The sequence below is a fragment of the Erinaceus europaeus genome, chromosome 3, assembly GCF_950295315.1.
Source record: "Erinaceus europaeus chromosome 3, mEriEur2.1, whole genome shotgun sequence".
Taxonomy (NCBI): domain Eukaryota; kingdom Metazoa; phylum Chordata; class Mammalia; order Eulipotyphla; family Erinaceidae; genus Erinaceus; species Erinaceus europaeus.
The window spans coordinates 76,146,922-76,162,938 of record NC_080164.1 but is presented as its reverse complement, the minus strand read 5'-3'; the positions used below and the strand labels follow the sequence as shown (position 1 = coordinate 76,162,938).

Here is a 16,017-nt window from a genome sequence, read left to right as displayed (position 1 = left end):
GCAGACACCTGCCCTGGAGAGATGAGAAATTGTATCCTTGTATCAACAGCTATACTTCAAACCATTAACCCTTCCCATACAATGATGAAATAAAAAAAGTAATACCAGTGAAGTTCCTGACACTGCACACTTCACTCAATCAAATCCAACATTTCATCTATGAGTATTTTCTTTTTTTAAATTTTTTAAAATTTATTTTTAAAAGGAGACATTAACAAAACCATAGGATAAGAGGGGTACAATTCCACACAATTCCCACCACCCAAACTCCATATCCCATCCCCTCCCCTGATAGCTTTCCTATTCTTTTTACCTCTGGGAGTATGGACCCAAAGACATTGTGGGATGCAGAAGATGGAATATCTGGCTTCTGTAATTGCTTCCCCAGTGAACATGGGCATTTACAGGTCGATCCATACCTCCAGCCTGCCTCTCTCTCTCCCTGGTAGGGTGGGGCTCTGGGGAAGCTGAGCTCCAGGACACATTGGAGGGTTCATCTGTCAAGTGAAATCTGATCAGCCTCATGCTGGCATCTGAAACCTGGTGGCTGAAAAGAGAGTTAACATACAAAGCCAAACAAATTGTTGAACAATCATGGACCTAAAGGTTGGAATAGTGCAGATGAAGTGTTGGGGGGTCCTCTATTTTGTAGATAGCTAGTAGCCATATTTTAGTTATATTTCAAAGGGCCTGTAGCTATACTTTTTTTTTTCTCAGAGCCTGAAATCTGATATGCAGGTGGATCCAAGTTATTGTCTGGGGAGGTGATGTCATAGCTGAAAAAGGGACAGAAAGCTGGATCAGGGAAGAGAGTTGCTCCCTAATATGGGAAAGGGGTATAAATGTTGTTGACTGTAAACCTCATTTTCATTATTAGCACAGTGACCTGGAGTTAAACCTTCAACACATTAACTGCTTTCATTATTAGCATCACTACTGTGAGTACTATTCTTTTAACATGCTTCATTAAACTCCATGGGGGGGATTATAACCATCCAAACATGCCTGGGACCCCTTAAGATAAATATCCTTTGTCAGAATTCACAAAATATAAGTGAATGTCCTGCTTAGAAGATGCCTTGCCTTAAACAGAATAGATTATAGTTATGCTGCTAAAACAAGCCTAAAAAACTTTGTGGTCTGGGAGTGCCAGGCTAGCGTGGGCTGCCACTCAGTGATGCAAGGGAGATGACTCAGGAACCAAATACTTGGCGCGAGGCAATGCAATTTATTATTCATCAGAGAGCCGAGGCTTTTAAAAGGCAGACCCGGAAGTGGCAAGTCAGAAATGGAAATTGCTAGGATAGAGGAAAAAAAAAATGTTAGTATTGTTTCTGGACATCTCCAGAAACCATGGACATATCCAGCATTTCTATACAAAGTCAATTAAGTTTCAGAGGACACTGAACAAAATGGGTCATACAAAAAATTCAGTCATTCAACTCACTCACTTACAAAACACAACTGGCCAGTTATAGCATGGAGCAAGGGTTTACAGTTGTAGAATTTTTGCTGGAATAGTGACAGCAGCCTGTTTGCCTAACTTGATACTTTCAAAAGGTGACAGGTGAAGCAGAGGGGAGCAGACAGCAGGCTTAAGATATTCAGAGAGAAAGAGGGGGGAGAGAATAGCAGTAGGGAGGTTTTGTTTTTAGGCTCTGTGAACTAGCTTTTTCAGGTCCCACCATGTCGCATTATGGGTCCTTGAGGACATCCTGTACCTAATCCTCTTGCACAACAAAGGTATTCTGTGTCCAATAATGCATAGCAGCGGGGGTGGAGCCATGGTAGGAGGAGCCTCAGAAGCCACTGGGCGAAGTGCTGAGAGCTTAGGGTGGGTCAGGATCAGGGCAGGAGTGGGAACAGGCTCGGGAGGTTTTGCTTTCTCTAGAAGGCATGTATGGTGCTGGGCAAGTAGAATGACCATCTCCTTTAAATCTTGGATCACAACCTCAAGGTCCCTTAGACTGGGGAACAAGTTAGAGTTGCCACTTTCCCTGGGAGACACAGGAGGGGGAGCCGGGGAAGTGTTAGCAAGAACTTCCTAGGTCTCTTTGGGAGGGGTCCCTCTCCTGAAAGCTACCATCGTGGTCAAGAAGAACCAAGGTGTGGCCCAGAGCAAAATGTCCCAGAGACAGAGAACCTGTCTAGCAAAAAAGGAGTACAGGATTTGGGAATCCTCTTGAAAAGGAGGAATGTTGTCCATGACAGAGGGGTCTCAGGAAAATAAGAAGAGGGAAAAAAATAACCACAGTGCCTTCATAAACACAAGCCTATGGAGAGCCAAGTGGCCGTGTACTTACCTGGGCCTGGGGTGCTTTAGTACATCTGCTGCTTGTAGGAGGGGGGTAGGCCCCACATTCGGGCACCAGATGCCACGCTAGCTTGGGGGTGCCTCTTCCCGGGCACGTAATCTCTGGGTTGGAGATAACTTGACCGGAGCCAGCCTGGGCTGCTACTAACTCAGCAACGCAAGGGAGATGACTCAGGAACCAAATACATGGCTCAAGGCAATGAAATTTATTATTGATCAGAGAGCCAAGGCTTTTAAAAGGCAGACCCAGAAGTGGCAATTCAGAAACAGAAATGGCTAGGAAAGGGGTGGAGAAAGGCAAAAGGGGGCTGGGAAGGTAGAAACTTCCTTAGCAACTGTTGCAAGGGTTTTAACTGTTAAGATTAATACTATCCCACAGGCAGGGAGGGTCTTGAGGGTAGAAAGAAGATAGTGGGGATCTTTCAGGCAAAACAATGATTGTGTAGATAAGCCATAGTATCAGGAATGCAAGGTGCATTGTGAGGCTCCTCACAATCTCCCAACACAGTAGCATGAGGATCCCAGTTCAAGCCCCTGGCTCCCCACCTGCAGGGGAGTTGCTTCACAAGCAGTGAAGCAGGTCTGCTGGTATCTATCTTTCTCCCCCTCTCTGTTTCCCCTCCTCTCTCCATTTCTCTCTTTACTATCTAACAATGATGACATCAATAACAACAACAATAATAACTACAATAACAATAAAAAAAACAAGGGCAACAAAAGGGAAAATAAATAAATATTTTCAAGAAATTTAAAAATAAAATTAAAAAATAAAAAACTTAGGGAGTCGGTTGATAGCTCAGTGGGTTAAGCACAGGTGGTGCAAAGCAAAAGGACCAGTGTAAAGATCCCGGTTTGGGCCCTGGCTCCCCACTTATAGGGAAATCACTTCACAGGCAGTGAAGCAGGTCTGCAGATGTCTATCTTTCTCTCCTTCTCTCTGTCTTCCCCTCCTCGCCATTTCTCTTTGTCCTATCCAACAACAACGACATCAATAATAACTACAACAGTAAAAGAACAAGGTCAACAAAAGGAAATAAATATTTAAAAAATAAATTTTAAAAAAATTAGTGATCTGGCAGCATAAGGCTTCTTTCTTGCTCAGGTGTCAGTCAAACTCAAATCAACTGTTATCTCTCCTCCAAGAGGTGACACCTCGATGCCGACAGCTCTCATCCTGGAGCTGGCTTTAAGGACCAGTCTGGGAAGTGGCTTACACTTAGTTATTTTCACCCACTGGTCCTCATTCCTGAGTAAGTCTTGGCTCACTCTGCCAAGTTAATGACTTTTGCATCTGTGAATCTATGTATCAGGTACCATAAATTAGGGCTAAGAACTACCCAGCATGCTTTCATCAGTATTACCTGCTGGGAAATTGTGCAGATACAGTCACATCTGCCATGTTGACCCCTCAGGCTACTGCTAGCTCCCCTGAGAGTTGGGACATTCTCGGAGTGCCTGTTCCACCATGTTGTGCCCTCAGGGCATTGTCTATTTCCCTGCGATATTTGGAGTGCTTTGGTTACTCCTCCTCCCTCCCATTCTCATGAGAGTTATTATCCTGTCCTGGAGTGCTATGGTTACTCCTCCCCCTTCCCATTCTCACGAAAGCTACTCCTATAAAAGCCCTTCTTCTTCCGCACCTTGTTCTCTTGCTGGTGCTCCACTTCGGTGTTTAGACGCAGGAAAGGTTACTGCGTGAGGCAGCCATTTTCACTACCTCCACATGTTTCTCTCGCACCCAACTCTGAGGTGCCAGCACAAATAAAGATTTGTGTTCCCTCTTCTCCCCGGACCTCCTCTCTCTCTTCTCCGCGGCGCCGAACGACAATTACCGATGGATCTACATCCCCCACGCCAAAACTGAGCCTATATTTAATTTGACAAGTGTGGTGTGAGTAGTACAATCACCTCCTGCATCCTAAAGATAATATATATCTATTAATACAATCTATTTTTGTATTATTATTAGGTTGGTTTTTTTTTGGAGGGAGAGTATAGTTGATATTTCACTTAGTGTCAACTAAAACTGGCACAGGTATGACATGGATTCAGTTCCCTCCCTCTACTGTTTATTCATCTCTTTTCAATCTGAGCAAGATTAGTAATTATTGGAAAAGTCCACAAGAAACACATAAATTGGTGACATTTGCTATGTTGGGTTCTCCCCTAATATCACCTACCAGCCTCATGGCGAGAATCCGTACAGTGTGGCTTATCCTCAAGTATATCAGTGGCAAATACTAAGACAGACAGCTATCAAGCCTTGACCTTCTTTGACGGGTCCCTCCAACTCTGTTACAGATACCACATCTGTGTCACCGTGCTGATCTACTTCCTCCCGCTGCTGGTGATTGGCTACGCATACACGGTGGTGGGAATCACGCTCTGGGCCAGCGAGATCCCCGGAGACTCCTCTAACCGCTACCATGAACAAGTCTCTGCCAAGCGCAAGGTGAGCAAAGGGCAGGAAACACCCACTCCCCACTCCACTGTGGTTCACTCACCAGACTGGTAAGTATGTCCACCAGCACTTCAGGAGAGCAGTGGTCAATGGGGCTGGGCCTGGGAACAGCAGACCTTGAAGAGGGGGAGGAGAGAACTTTCTTTAATGTAAGAAAGTAACCTAGGGGTGCTGGATGGTGGTATACCAGTTTGAGCACTCATTTTATCACCTGGGTTCAAGCCCCTGGTCATCACCTGTGTGGAAGCGGGGGACTTCATAAGCAGTGGATCAGTGCTGCAGGTGTCTCTCTTTCTTCTTTCTTCCTCTCCTTCTCTCTGTCTTTATCAGAAAGGAAAACCACAGAATTTTTGGTAATGGTTGTGACTGTGGAACTATACTCTGTAATCCTACAGCCTTGTAACACATTATTAATCATAAATAAAAATGAAAAAATATTTAGAAAATCAATTATTATTTTTTACAGAAAGAAAACAATGGCTGCCAAGAGTTGTGGCATCATCATAAAGGCATTGAGCCCCAGTGTGATAACTTTGGTGGCAAAAAAAAAAAACCGTTTTAGAGTTTTCTTAATCATGTTTATTTCTTGTGGTGCCTTTTCATAGTATTTCATTGTATGGATCCTAAGCAGTTATTCACTGAAGCTTTCTCGGGAATAAAAAAGGAAAGAGATCATATCACTTATAGTTCACAAAATCTTGTTTAAATCCTCTTGAAACACCTGACACTGTCTTGCTACTGCCATGCATGTCCTATCCTTTCTCTACCTTCTGCCACCTGCATCCAGCATCCATGGAGTCCTCCATCTCCCCCTGAGACACATGCACACACACACACACTCACCAGAACACCCATTCCCCTTGACTCATGACTCTCACCTCCCATGGCTTCTGCACCCATAGCCCAGAAGGCTTCCATGGCATAGTGGCTCTCAGTATATGTCTGTGCATTCCAGTCACTAGGAGAGACTTTGAAACTCAGATTCCCAAGTCTACCTGCAGCCTTTTTGACTAGCCAATCAGGGGTGGAGTTCAAGAATTTGCATTTATGGCAAATTCAAAAGTGACAGTGAAGATGCTGACCCTGGATCATACTCTGAGGATCACAGTCATGATGGAATTCCTTCAGTACCACATCTAAATAGTCCTTCCTTGAAAGGGGGGCTAAATACTTCCTGCCCCTTCACAGGGTACATGTGCAATGAGAGGAGAGTGCCCCGGAGGATGGGCGGATGCGTGGGTGGTCTCACCTATCTCCCTCTCTTGACAGGTGGTCAAGATGATGATTGTGGTGGTGTGCACGTTTGCCATTTGCTGGCTGCCCTTCCACATCTTCTTCCTCCTGCCCTACATCAACCCTGACCTCTACCTGGAGAAGTTCATTCAGCAGGTCTACCTGGCCATCATGTGGCTAGCCATGAGCTCTACCATGTACAACCCCATCATTTACTGCTGTCTCAATGATAGGTAAGGCCTCCACTCCCCACTCTACAGGACTCTGTCGGCATAGCCACCAGTCAGCCAACTGAAATGAGCGAAGTGGGGGTGGTGAGGACTACCGCCTCATGCATCTCGATCCCTGATGATTATCATCCAGAGTAGACAATGTTATTTTTCTTGTTCCAAGAAGAACCAGAAATACCTATTTGTGTGAAACCATCCAGCTTTCAAACACTGACAACTAAATTGGTGAGATGAGGGAGGGGTGGATTAAACTCTGGATTGATTCATAAAAAGCAGGTCTACAAGCTGGATGCAACTCAAGGAGTGAGAGTTTGCTCACTGGCTTGTGGATCCAGAAGCGGGTGGCTATGCCAGCAGTGAGAGGGGAGTGACCTCCAAGAAACTAGGACGCCCTGTCCCACGGGGCACCTTTTCCCCTTCTCTGCTCTTTTGTTTTCCTCTTTCCAACATACAGTCTAGGCATCTTTGCCCACTTTTTACCAGTGTCTCCAGCAGGGCAGGGTAAGGAAAAAGAGTCAGAGGCTCAAAGGCTTGATCCTACCTTCCACGGCAGAAGCCAACTTTATACAAGTAAGAGAGGAGAGAGAAGGCCAGGAGTGGCTGTGAGCAAGAGGAAATTCTCCACACTGTGTAGCGTCCTGAGAAGAGAGCTGAGTCACCATGCTGAGCTCTATCAGCTGAAGCATCACTCCAGCCAGTGTGAGGGAAAAGGAGGCCAGAGAATAAAAATGCTGTCACAATCCTTACAGCTATCAGCCCAAGAATGCCTTCTGTGAATGGGACACCCGGGTGCTAGAAAAGTGGAGGCAGACATGATTCTGAATTCGTCTAAATGGTGTTCATTAGTCTAATTCACAAAATCATTGTTCCTAAGAATCTGGTGACCTTCCTAAACATTTTTTCGTTAAATCTCCTAGTATGTCTTTATATAAAGGCTGATTTTTCCAGTTTAACAAGCAGAGCAATGCGCTGTCCAAAAGAGACAAGTCTGACAGAAAGCCATTCTTTTGTCAGTAGGCTACTTGAGGGAAAGGACTAAGTCTTGGGTGGAGAGATAGTATAATTAAGCTGAGTAGTACCTAAGAAAGTTATGATATATATATATATATAGAAATACTACTCAGCTATTAAAAATGTTGAAGTCATCTCCTTTGCCTGTCTTGGATGGAACCTGAAGAAATCTTGTTAAGTGAGATGAGCTGACTGTTTTTGTTGATGCTGACTTCACCTAAAGTAGGTCATCCCTGCACCAATAGGGGCAACATAGTTCAGTGGTCACTCTCAGTAAAGACATGCATTTCACAGGCTGGGATATGGAATGACCTGCCAATGCCCATGGCTAGTGGAGAAGCAGTTGCAGAAACCAGAACTCCCACCTTCTGCACCCTAAAAACAGTTTTGATCCATACTCCCTGTCGGGGAGAAGGGATAGGGGGAAGGTGACTAGAGGGCTCTGAACTCTAACTCCATCAGGAACCAGAAAGAGAGGAGGAAAAAGGGAAGGACATTTGGCTGTAGTAATAGGTGTATGTATGACTTGGAAGAGAAGATGGGACCATAAAAAACAAGCAGGCAAACGTATACAAATATAGACAGATAGCTGTAGAAATAATAGTTAACCCATGGGAGTAGCACAGTGGGTTAAGTGCATGTGGCACAAAGCGCAGGGACTGGGGTCCTGGTTCAAGCCCCCGGCTCCCCACCTGCAGGGGAGTCGCTTCACAAGAGGTGAAGCAGGTCTACTGGTGTCTACCTTTCTCGCTCCCCTCTCTGTCTTCCCCTCCTCTCTCCATTTCTCTCTGTCCTATCCAACAACAATGACATCAATAATAACTACAACAATAAAAAAAAAAAAACAAGGGCAACAAAAGTGAATAAATAAATATTTTAAAAATTAAAAAAAAATAGTTAACCCATATCTACAACCTAAGGAAAACTACTGTAGTTTCCAATGGAGCATCTGAGGAGACAGAACTCTGGTAGTGGGAACAGTGCAGAGTTGTACCCCTAGTATCTTCTAACTTTGTAAATAAATATTAAGTCACTAATAAAAAAAATTAAAAAGGCATGCATTTCACATGCACCAGCTATCTAGTTCTGGATTTGACCTTGACAACTGACCTGTAAATCTTTTAGGTTGTAGCCTCTTCAATTATAAACTAATTTAAAAAAATAACAATAGCACTAGGGGCCTGAGCTGTGGCACACCCAGTTGAATGTACACATTACCATGTATAAGGGCCTAGGTTCAAGCCCCTGGTCCCCACCTTCTGGGGGGAAGCTGCAGGAGCAGTGAGGCAGTCCTGCAGGTGACTCTATTTCTCTCTCCCTCTTTATCTCCTCTTCTCCTTTCAGTTTCTCTCTGTCCTATCAAATAAAGGAAAAAGAGGGAAATGTGGACAGCAGGAGTGGTAGATTTATTGTATGGACACAGCCCCTGGAGGCATATAAATAATATGACTGTATAAATAATAACACAGTCAGGCCTGGCTGTGTTAAAATGAAATGGGGAAAGCATCCTCTGAAAACAAGCCATTCCACAAGGTCACATCTCCTCTCTCTCTCATTCTTTCTCTCTCTTTCTCCAGGTTCCGCCTGGGCTTCAAGCATGCCTTTCGATGTTGCCCTTTCATCAGTGCCGGTGACTATGAGGGGCTGGAAATGAAGTCCACGCGGTGCCTGCAGACCCATGGCAGTGTGTACAAAGTCAGCCGGCTGGAGACCACCGTTTCCACAGTGGTGGGGGCCCATGAAGAGGAGCTGGATGATGGCCCCAAAACCACACCCTCCTCCCTGGACCTGACCTCCAATGGCTCCTCTCGCAGTGACTCCAAGATGACAGAGAGCCTGAGCTTCTACTCCAATATGCTCTCCTAGGTTACAGGGCCTCAAGCTGGAGCAGCTGCTGTTGTCTCTGTCTTGCTTCACTGTATGCATGAACAGCTTCCTCACCCAGAAACCATCAGAAATGCCCTAACCATGTGGTTTATGAAAAACAGTGTCATGCTAAGGGGAAAACATTTCATCCCGGAATTAGAAACCTGTATTCTCCCGTGTCTGTGCCGTTCCCATGTTGTGTGGCCCTAGGCAAATCACTGAACTTCTCTGAGTCTGTGAGTGAGAAGAGTGAACTAGATCTTCTCTATAATCTGTTCTGTGACTCTAGTCACATTTGGTTGCATGTGGGCAGTTATTTCAAAAAGAATCTTTTTGAATAGCAACATATCCAACTGATCTGTCTGCCTAGGGCTCCCCAACATATAATAGACTTTTTTTTTCAGCCATGCTCAGATCATCTTCTGTGGTTTACATCACACAGACTTTGCCTGAGAGAGGGGACTGAGAAAGGAAGCACCTGAAATGTGGATGGGTGAGTGCATCTTCTAAGCATCCATGGGAAGAAAAAAAAATCTTATTCCTTTTTTATGTCTCAATATTTCAGTGCATTGAAAACATCACAAGTCTGGGGTTCATTTGCATCAATCTCTAGTGACTGACATAAGTAATCAATGGAGGCAAAATATGTCCACTAACACCAGCTAATGGATGCATGGACCAAGAGTTAGAAGACCTGTACCACAATCTGTTGGAATCTCTTTTTTCTTCACTTGTAGAAATATGGGGCTGGACTATATCATGTAAATATGCCCCTCTCAGTGATTACTTAAAATGTTTATGTCACAGAAAAATCAGTGATCTTAAAAAGAATAGGAGCATGATGGCAGAGGACGATCTAGAAGGGGTTGAATTGTTATGTGGAAAGCTGAGAAATGTTACACATGTACAAACTACTGTATTTTACTGTCAACTGTAAGCCATTAATGCTCCCCCCAATAAAGAGGAAAAAAAAGAATAGAATAGGAGCAGCAACTCTACATGCTGAACACCCAGTCCCTAGAGGTATAGCAACTGCTAAGGCTATGTATAAGTATTCATATTAGATAATCCTGATTTATCTTAAAAATGTGAGCACTCTCTCCTTCTCACCAGGTTTTGGTCTGTAACGAAGAAGAGGAATTTATGTTGACATTTGCATTCATGCATCAAGCTCTAACAGTCCAAATCATACTGCTGTGAGGTCAAATTCTACTAGTCTGGCCTTTGGGATCTCTTAAGACTGGGGTACTAGTCTAGATTTCCATCTTATAGTGGTAGAAAGCATATCCTCATGTGCCCAATGACCAAGAAGGGTTGTGTTGTTACACCTTCCCTTACAACTCTCTGACTCTACCCTTCCTGTCACCATGGTTTTACTGGACTCCTAACTGTAAGAGGTGGGAGCACCTATCAACCCTAAAAAAATAGTCTACAAGAGTCATGAACTTATTGCCTTGTGTTTCTATAAAGCCTTGGAATTTCTAGCACATGAGCATGCGGTTTCTGTCTCCTAGGTCTGTGCTTTGTCCACCTGTCTCTGGGAGACAAGCCTCAGGTAACATCCACAAATGACTTCCTCATGTTTTGAAGGAAAGATGCACAGGATATTCTTCCATTGTGTTGGGGAAAAATAATGCTTCCTACAGGTTCTCCAGCTTTGAATACAAGGCATGTTCTCTCTAACCTAACCAGGGCATTTGGCAAGCTTAAGAGGACTTGTAGAGCAGCGGTATAAAGGAAAAAGACACAAGAACCACATTCTACAAAGCAGTATGGGAAGGGTTAAATAAATTAAGTAAAGCCAGATCACTCCATAGATTGAGGACATAAGCATGGGATGACAAGAGTCAATACCCAAGGTATTAATCATACTTCTAATGAAGAATCATGCCATGTATGGAGTATTCACTTCAGAAGGACATAAATAATCTGCATGGTTAGGAGAAGTACCTGAGAAGAAAGTATTGAGGACTGAAACCAGGTTGACGACATCCTTTCTATGGAAGGAGTCAGAGTTGAATGGATCAAGGATTAGCTAGTGCCTGCTCAGCATCTGGCCCTGAGCTAGGAGCACACAGCTAGTTCCTTCAGCTCCTGAGGAACCTGCCAAACTGACCTTTGCCAACTCATCAGTCCCTACTTGGTCCAGGCCGCCTAGCAGGCCAGGGGGCAGTGGAGAAGTAGATTCCTCATGTAATTCTAGAGAGATGCATTCAAAGTAGGTAATCAAGCCAAAGGTTGGAAACTTCAGAGTAACTTTTGCAATGAGAGCTCTCTAAGAAAATTCCTAAGGAAGTCATCAGTTGAGGATAACTTAAGAAATGTGTTTGGGCTTCATCACAGTCAGAGGGAGTGTGGGACCTATCTAGGAAGTTTCAAGTATCAAAGACCATCCTCTCTGAGAGAACCTAGCAATCCCTCTCTACTGGTCCACCTTCTGACTCCCATTCAATGTATAAAATGCTGCCAGCCCCCATGTGTGAAAAATCACATGATTTTCACTGTGCATGGATTTTATTTGACTGAAATGTGTAACCCTGTGTTTATCTCCTACAAATTTGTCTTTGATGTACTGTTCAGTAATAGATTATGTGACATCATGAGGTCATCTGTGTTATGTCACTACCAAATGTAGGATCCAGCTGCTGGCAATGTATTACTGGTATTTGATAGTATTTCCTTCTCATGTTCTCACAGAGGAGCTGATGTATATCATGGACTCATATTCAGGTCACAGTAATGCAGTGGTGGAGAGAGAAAGCTTTCTGGGAGAAACTGAGGTGCAAGAGTTCTTGTTCTCCTAGCTCGCACAAGACTACTGAAATAGGCTGGAATATTTCTTTATGTTGGAAGTTAAACTCCTGGGAAAAGATAATTTAAGATGTGACCTTGTTGACCTGGCTTTCAGGAAAAAAATATGTAAGTGGAGAGGGGATCATTCCTGAGATTTCTAACTTTTGTAGTCTGGGATCTTGGGAAGAATCTCCATGCCAAAATAAATAATGTGGTTGACTATCTTGTGCCTCTGTCTCATCAATCAAAGAACCTTCAAAAGAAAGATGAAATATAATACCCAGAAAAGTCCTAACACTGTGATAAACATCAAATGTCAAGTTGTGGAAACATTTTTTTTTTTATTTAAGAAAGGATTAATGAACAAAACCATAAGGTAGGAGGGGTACAACTCCACACAATTCCCACGACCCAATCTCCATAACCCACCCCCTCCCATGATAGCTTTCCCATTCTCTAGCCCTCTGGGAGCATGGACCCAGGGTCGTTAAGGGTTGCAGAAGGTAGAAGGTCTGGCTTCTGTAATTGCTTCCCTGCTGAACATGGGCATTGACTGGTCGGTCCATACTCCCAGTCTGTCTCTCTCTTTACCTAGTAAGGTGTGTCTCTGGGGAAGCTGAGCTCCAGGACACATTGATGGGGTCTTCAATCCAGGGAAGCCTGGCCAGCATCCTGGTGGCATCTGGAACCGTTTCCAGAAGATGTGATCAGAGCTCACGCCACTAAGCAGCTTCTCAGTCCGCCATCTTCCGGGAACCTGTGGAAACATTTTAAGCAGGGATCTAGGAAGTGACCAATAATATCACCTGTGAATGGAGCTGTCACTTCAAGTTGTCTCTGACCCCAAGGTAGAGTCAGAAAACTAAAATAGGCCTACTAGCTATATACAAAATGGAGACCCCCCCCCCCAACTCTTCATCTGCACTATTCCAGCCTTTAGGTTCATGATGAGTCAACAATTTGTTTTGTTTTATATGTTAACTCTCTTTTCAGCCACCAGGTCCCAGATGCTAGCATGATGCCAACCAGACTTCCCTGGACAGACAACCCCACCAATGTGTCCTGGAGCTCCACTTCCCCAGAGCTCCACCTTACTAGGGAAAGAGAGAGGCAGGCTGGGAGTATGGATTGACCAGTCAATGCCTATGTTCAACAGGGAAGCAGTTACAGAAGCCAGACCTTCCACCTTCTGCATCCCACAATGACCTTGGGTCCACACTCCCAGAGGGATAAAGAATAGGGATGCTATCATGGGATGGGATGGGATATGGAGTTCTGATGATGGGAATTGTGTAGAGTTGAGTCCCTCTTATCCTATTGTTTTCTCAATGTTTCTTTTTTATAAATAAAAAAATTTTTTTAATGATATAAAAAAACAAACAAACAAAGAAATCTGGTGTCTTCAAGCAAGAGATTTATTGAGGGAGACACTGGGAGAAGGTAGAGAGAAGAGGAAGAAGCATAGGGAAAGGAAACTCTAAAACCTGAGCAGACCTAACACCTGTAAATATAGATGTAGGAGAAGGTCAGTCAGGAAAAGCTTCAGACTGCCATACAGTACTGAAAAAGACCACAATCCTCCACCAACATGTATACAGTGCCCAGAGAGATGGGATGCACACACAGAAGTAGCCAGGTCTGGCATCCCTGCTATACCAGGTCATGTAAGTTCTCAAAAGAGAGAGTGGTCTGCACTTGAACACTGGATGAAACTTGCAGGCTTTGCAACTGGAGACCATCAGCTAACTGAAGCCCTACTCTGCTGAAGGGAGATCTGAGCTGGGACAACCACAGCTCTCACCACAGTTTTTTTTTTTTTTTCACTACAGTTTTGATCTATCTCCTGTCTTTAAAACACGCAGGGTAATGTCATGGCAAAAGCTGAAGCTTAAGTGACAAATTCTGTGAGCTTGAGCAAAAAGCCTGCTTCCTATGGCCACCTGGAACACCTCAGCCTTCAGCACATTCCCTCAAAAGAGGAATGAGCCATCCTTAGCAGACTTGCAGAAACAATAGCAAAGACTGAAAAGCTGTGGAAAAGGGAAGTTGCTGCTTAAAAAATAAAAGAAGGAAAAGGGAATTATGAGGAAAGCATAGCTACCCAAGCTGCCTATCATCAGAAACAAATAAGAATTAAAAAAAAAAACACACTTTTTCTACTTAAACTGAGGTATATGGAAGCAGTGAAGTAGCATAGTTATTATGCAAAAAGATTTTCATGCTTGAGGCTCTGAGGTCCCAGGTTCAGTCTTTGGTAAGACAGAGTTGAGCTATGCTCCAATAAAATAATAATGTTAACGATGATAATTAAAAAAATTAATTAATTGAGGCATCTTAAGCTGGGATACCTGGGTATACTCCAAGGCAATCTCAGGCTGAACATAGCAACATTAAGTACTCACTTTTAAGTTGTTAATTTTGTATGACCCATGAATGCTGTTATAAATATCCAAGTGGCCCTTGGCAGGAGAAAATGTTCTCCACCCCCAGCTTTAAGGGATAGTGGACTCACATTATCATGCCAGATTCTCTGTTAATGAGTACACCTTCTGGCTTCAGTGAGCTCACTCCCCTTCATCTGTTTTCCTGAACTGAGTGGGGAAAAAAATGATGGTGGCTCAGATCACTGCCTGTGGTGCACAGGAAAACAGTTTTAGTAGTGAGACTCTCTCTTTGCCTTTGAAGATGAAGGAGAGGAAAGTCTCTGTGTGTTCCTTTCTGGCCCACTTCTGCTTGGGACCCTATGGAGGTACCCAGCTGGGGATCACAGCTGAGACCTGTTTACTCACATGTACTCCCTGAATGGAGTCTAAGTAGCAACAGGGCAGAATGAACAAAGCCAGGCTGGCCGATAAGGCCAGGCTGCTAAGGTGCCTGTGACATGCATGGAGTGAAGTGTCTTTGCATGTCCACAGGAATGTCTCTGCGCCACAGTCTGCAGCATCTGCTAACCTATTATCTAAGGTTAGTCCTTTTTCAGGTGACTCATATTTCCATGAGAAGAGTGAACAGATCCCTTAATCATGGATCTGTTGTTTTTATTGCCACCAACTTCTTTAATGATCTTCTGTGGCTTTAACTCATCCAGGCATCTGAGATGAATTATGATTTTGTTCCAAAGCTGTTTCATTTTCCGGAAGCCACTTTCACCCTCCCAGGTCTCATCTACAGCTATTGCCTTAGCAGAGCCATACTAAAGGATTTCTCAGGCCTTATACCCCTACCTTAAAGACTCCTTTTCCCTCTCTCCCCCACCTCTCTCTCTCTTTCTCTCCCTCTCTCTTTTAATATTTATTTATTTATTTATTCCTTTTTGTTGCCCTTGTTGTTTTACTGTTGTAGTTATTATTGACGTCATTGTTGTTGGATAGAACAGAGAGAAATGGAGAGAGGAGGGGAAGACAGAGGGGGGAGAGAAAGAGAGACACCTGCAGACCTGTTTCACAGCCTGTGAAGTGACTCCCCTGCAGGTGGGGAGCCGGGGGCTAGAACCAGGATCCTTACACTGGTCCTTGTGCTTTGCGCCACCTGCGCTTAACCAGCTAAGCAACTGCCTAACTCCCTCCTGACTCCCTCCCTCTCTCTCTTAACCCCTTCATGTTAATCCCACGTACACATTCACCCACACTTTTCTTTTGCTCCCTAATCCACACCACCTGTCCACCTACTTTCTCCAACTGAGATGGCTCTAAGAGCAGGGCTCCTTAATTCCAACATTTTTTGTTGGCTTTTTCATATCATTTGCTGGTAGGGGGTGGGGTTAATGGTTCACAGTATAATTGTTGACACAGGGCTCCAATTTCTCTTCTCACCATGACAGGTGTCTGCAAAACACTCTCACTCTTGACTTAGGTCTTGTTCCCTCATCATGCACCAGGATCGAAGGCTCCCTCCCACCAAGACCCTACTATAGGAAGTATGGACGCAAGGTCATTGTGGGATGCAGAAGGTGGAAGGTCTGGCTTCTGTAATTGCTTCCCTGCTGAACATGAGTATTGATTGGTTGATCCATACTCTCAGCCTGCCCCTCTTTTTCCCTAGTAGGGTGGGGCTCTGGGGAAGTGGAGTTCCAGGACATATTTGGTGAGGTTGTCTATCTGTCCAGGGAA

The 16,017-nt window shown here is 44.2% G+C and overlaps 1 protein-coding gene across 1 annotated transcript in view; it reads left to right on the top strand.

Moving 5' to 3' along the window:
• The window catches only part of TACR1 (tachykinin receptor 1), a 221,193-nt gene extending 209,841 nt beyond the window's left edge, over window positions 1–11,352 (top strand). The window contains exons 3-5 of the mRNA XM_007523370.3: window positions 4,616–4,766; window positions 6,045–6,241; window positions 8,827–11,352. Of these exons, the coding sequence (XP_007523432.1) occupies window positions 4,616–4,766; window positions 6,045–6,241; window positions 8,827–9,115 (637 nt within the window). The 3' untranslated portion in view covers window positions 9,116–11,352. The remainder of the gene's footprint in view (window positions 1–4,615; window positions 4,767–6,044; window positions 6,242–8,826) is intronic.
• The last annotated feature ends 4,665 nt before the right edge of the window (window positions 11,353–16,017 follow it).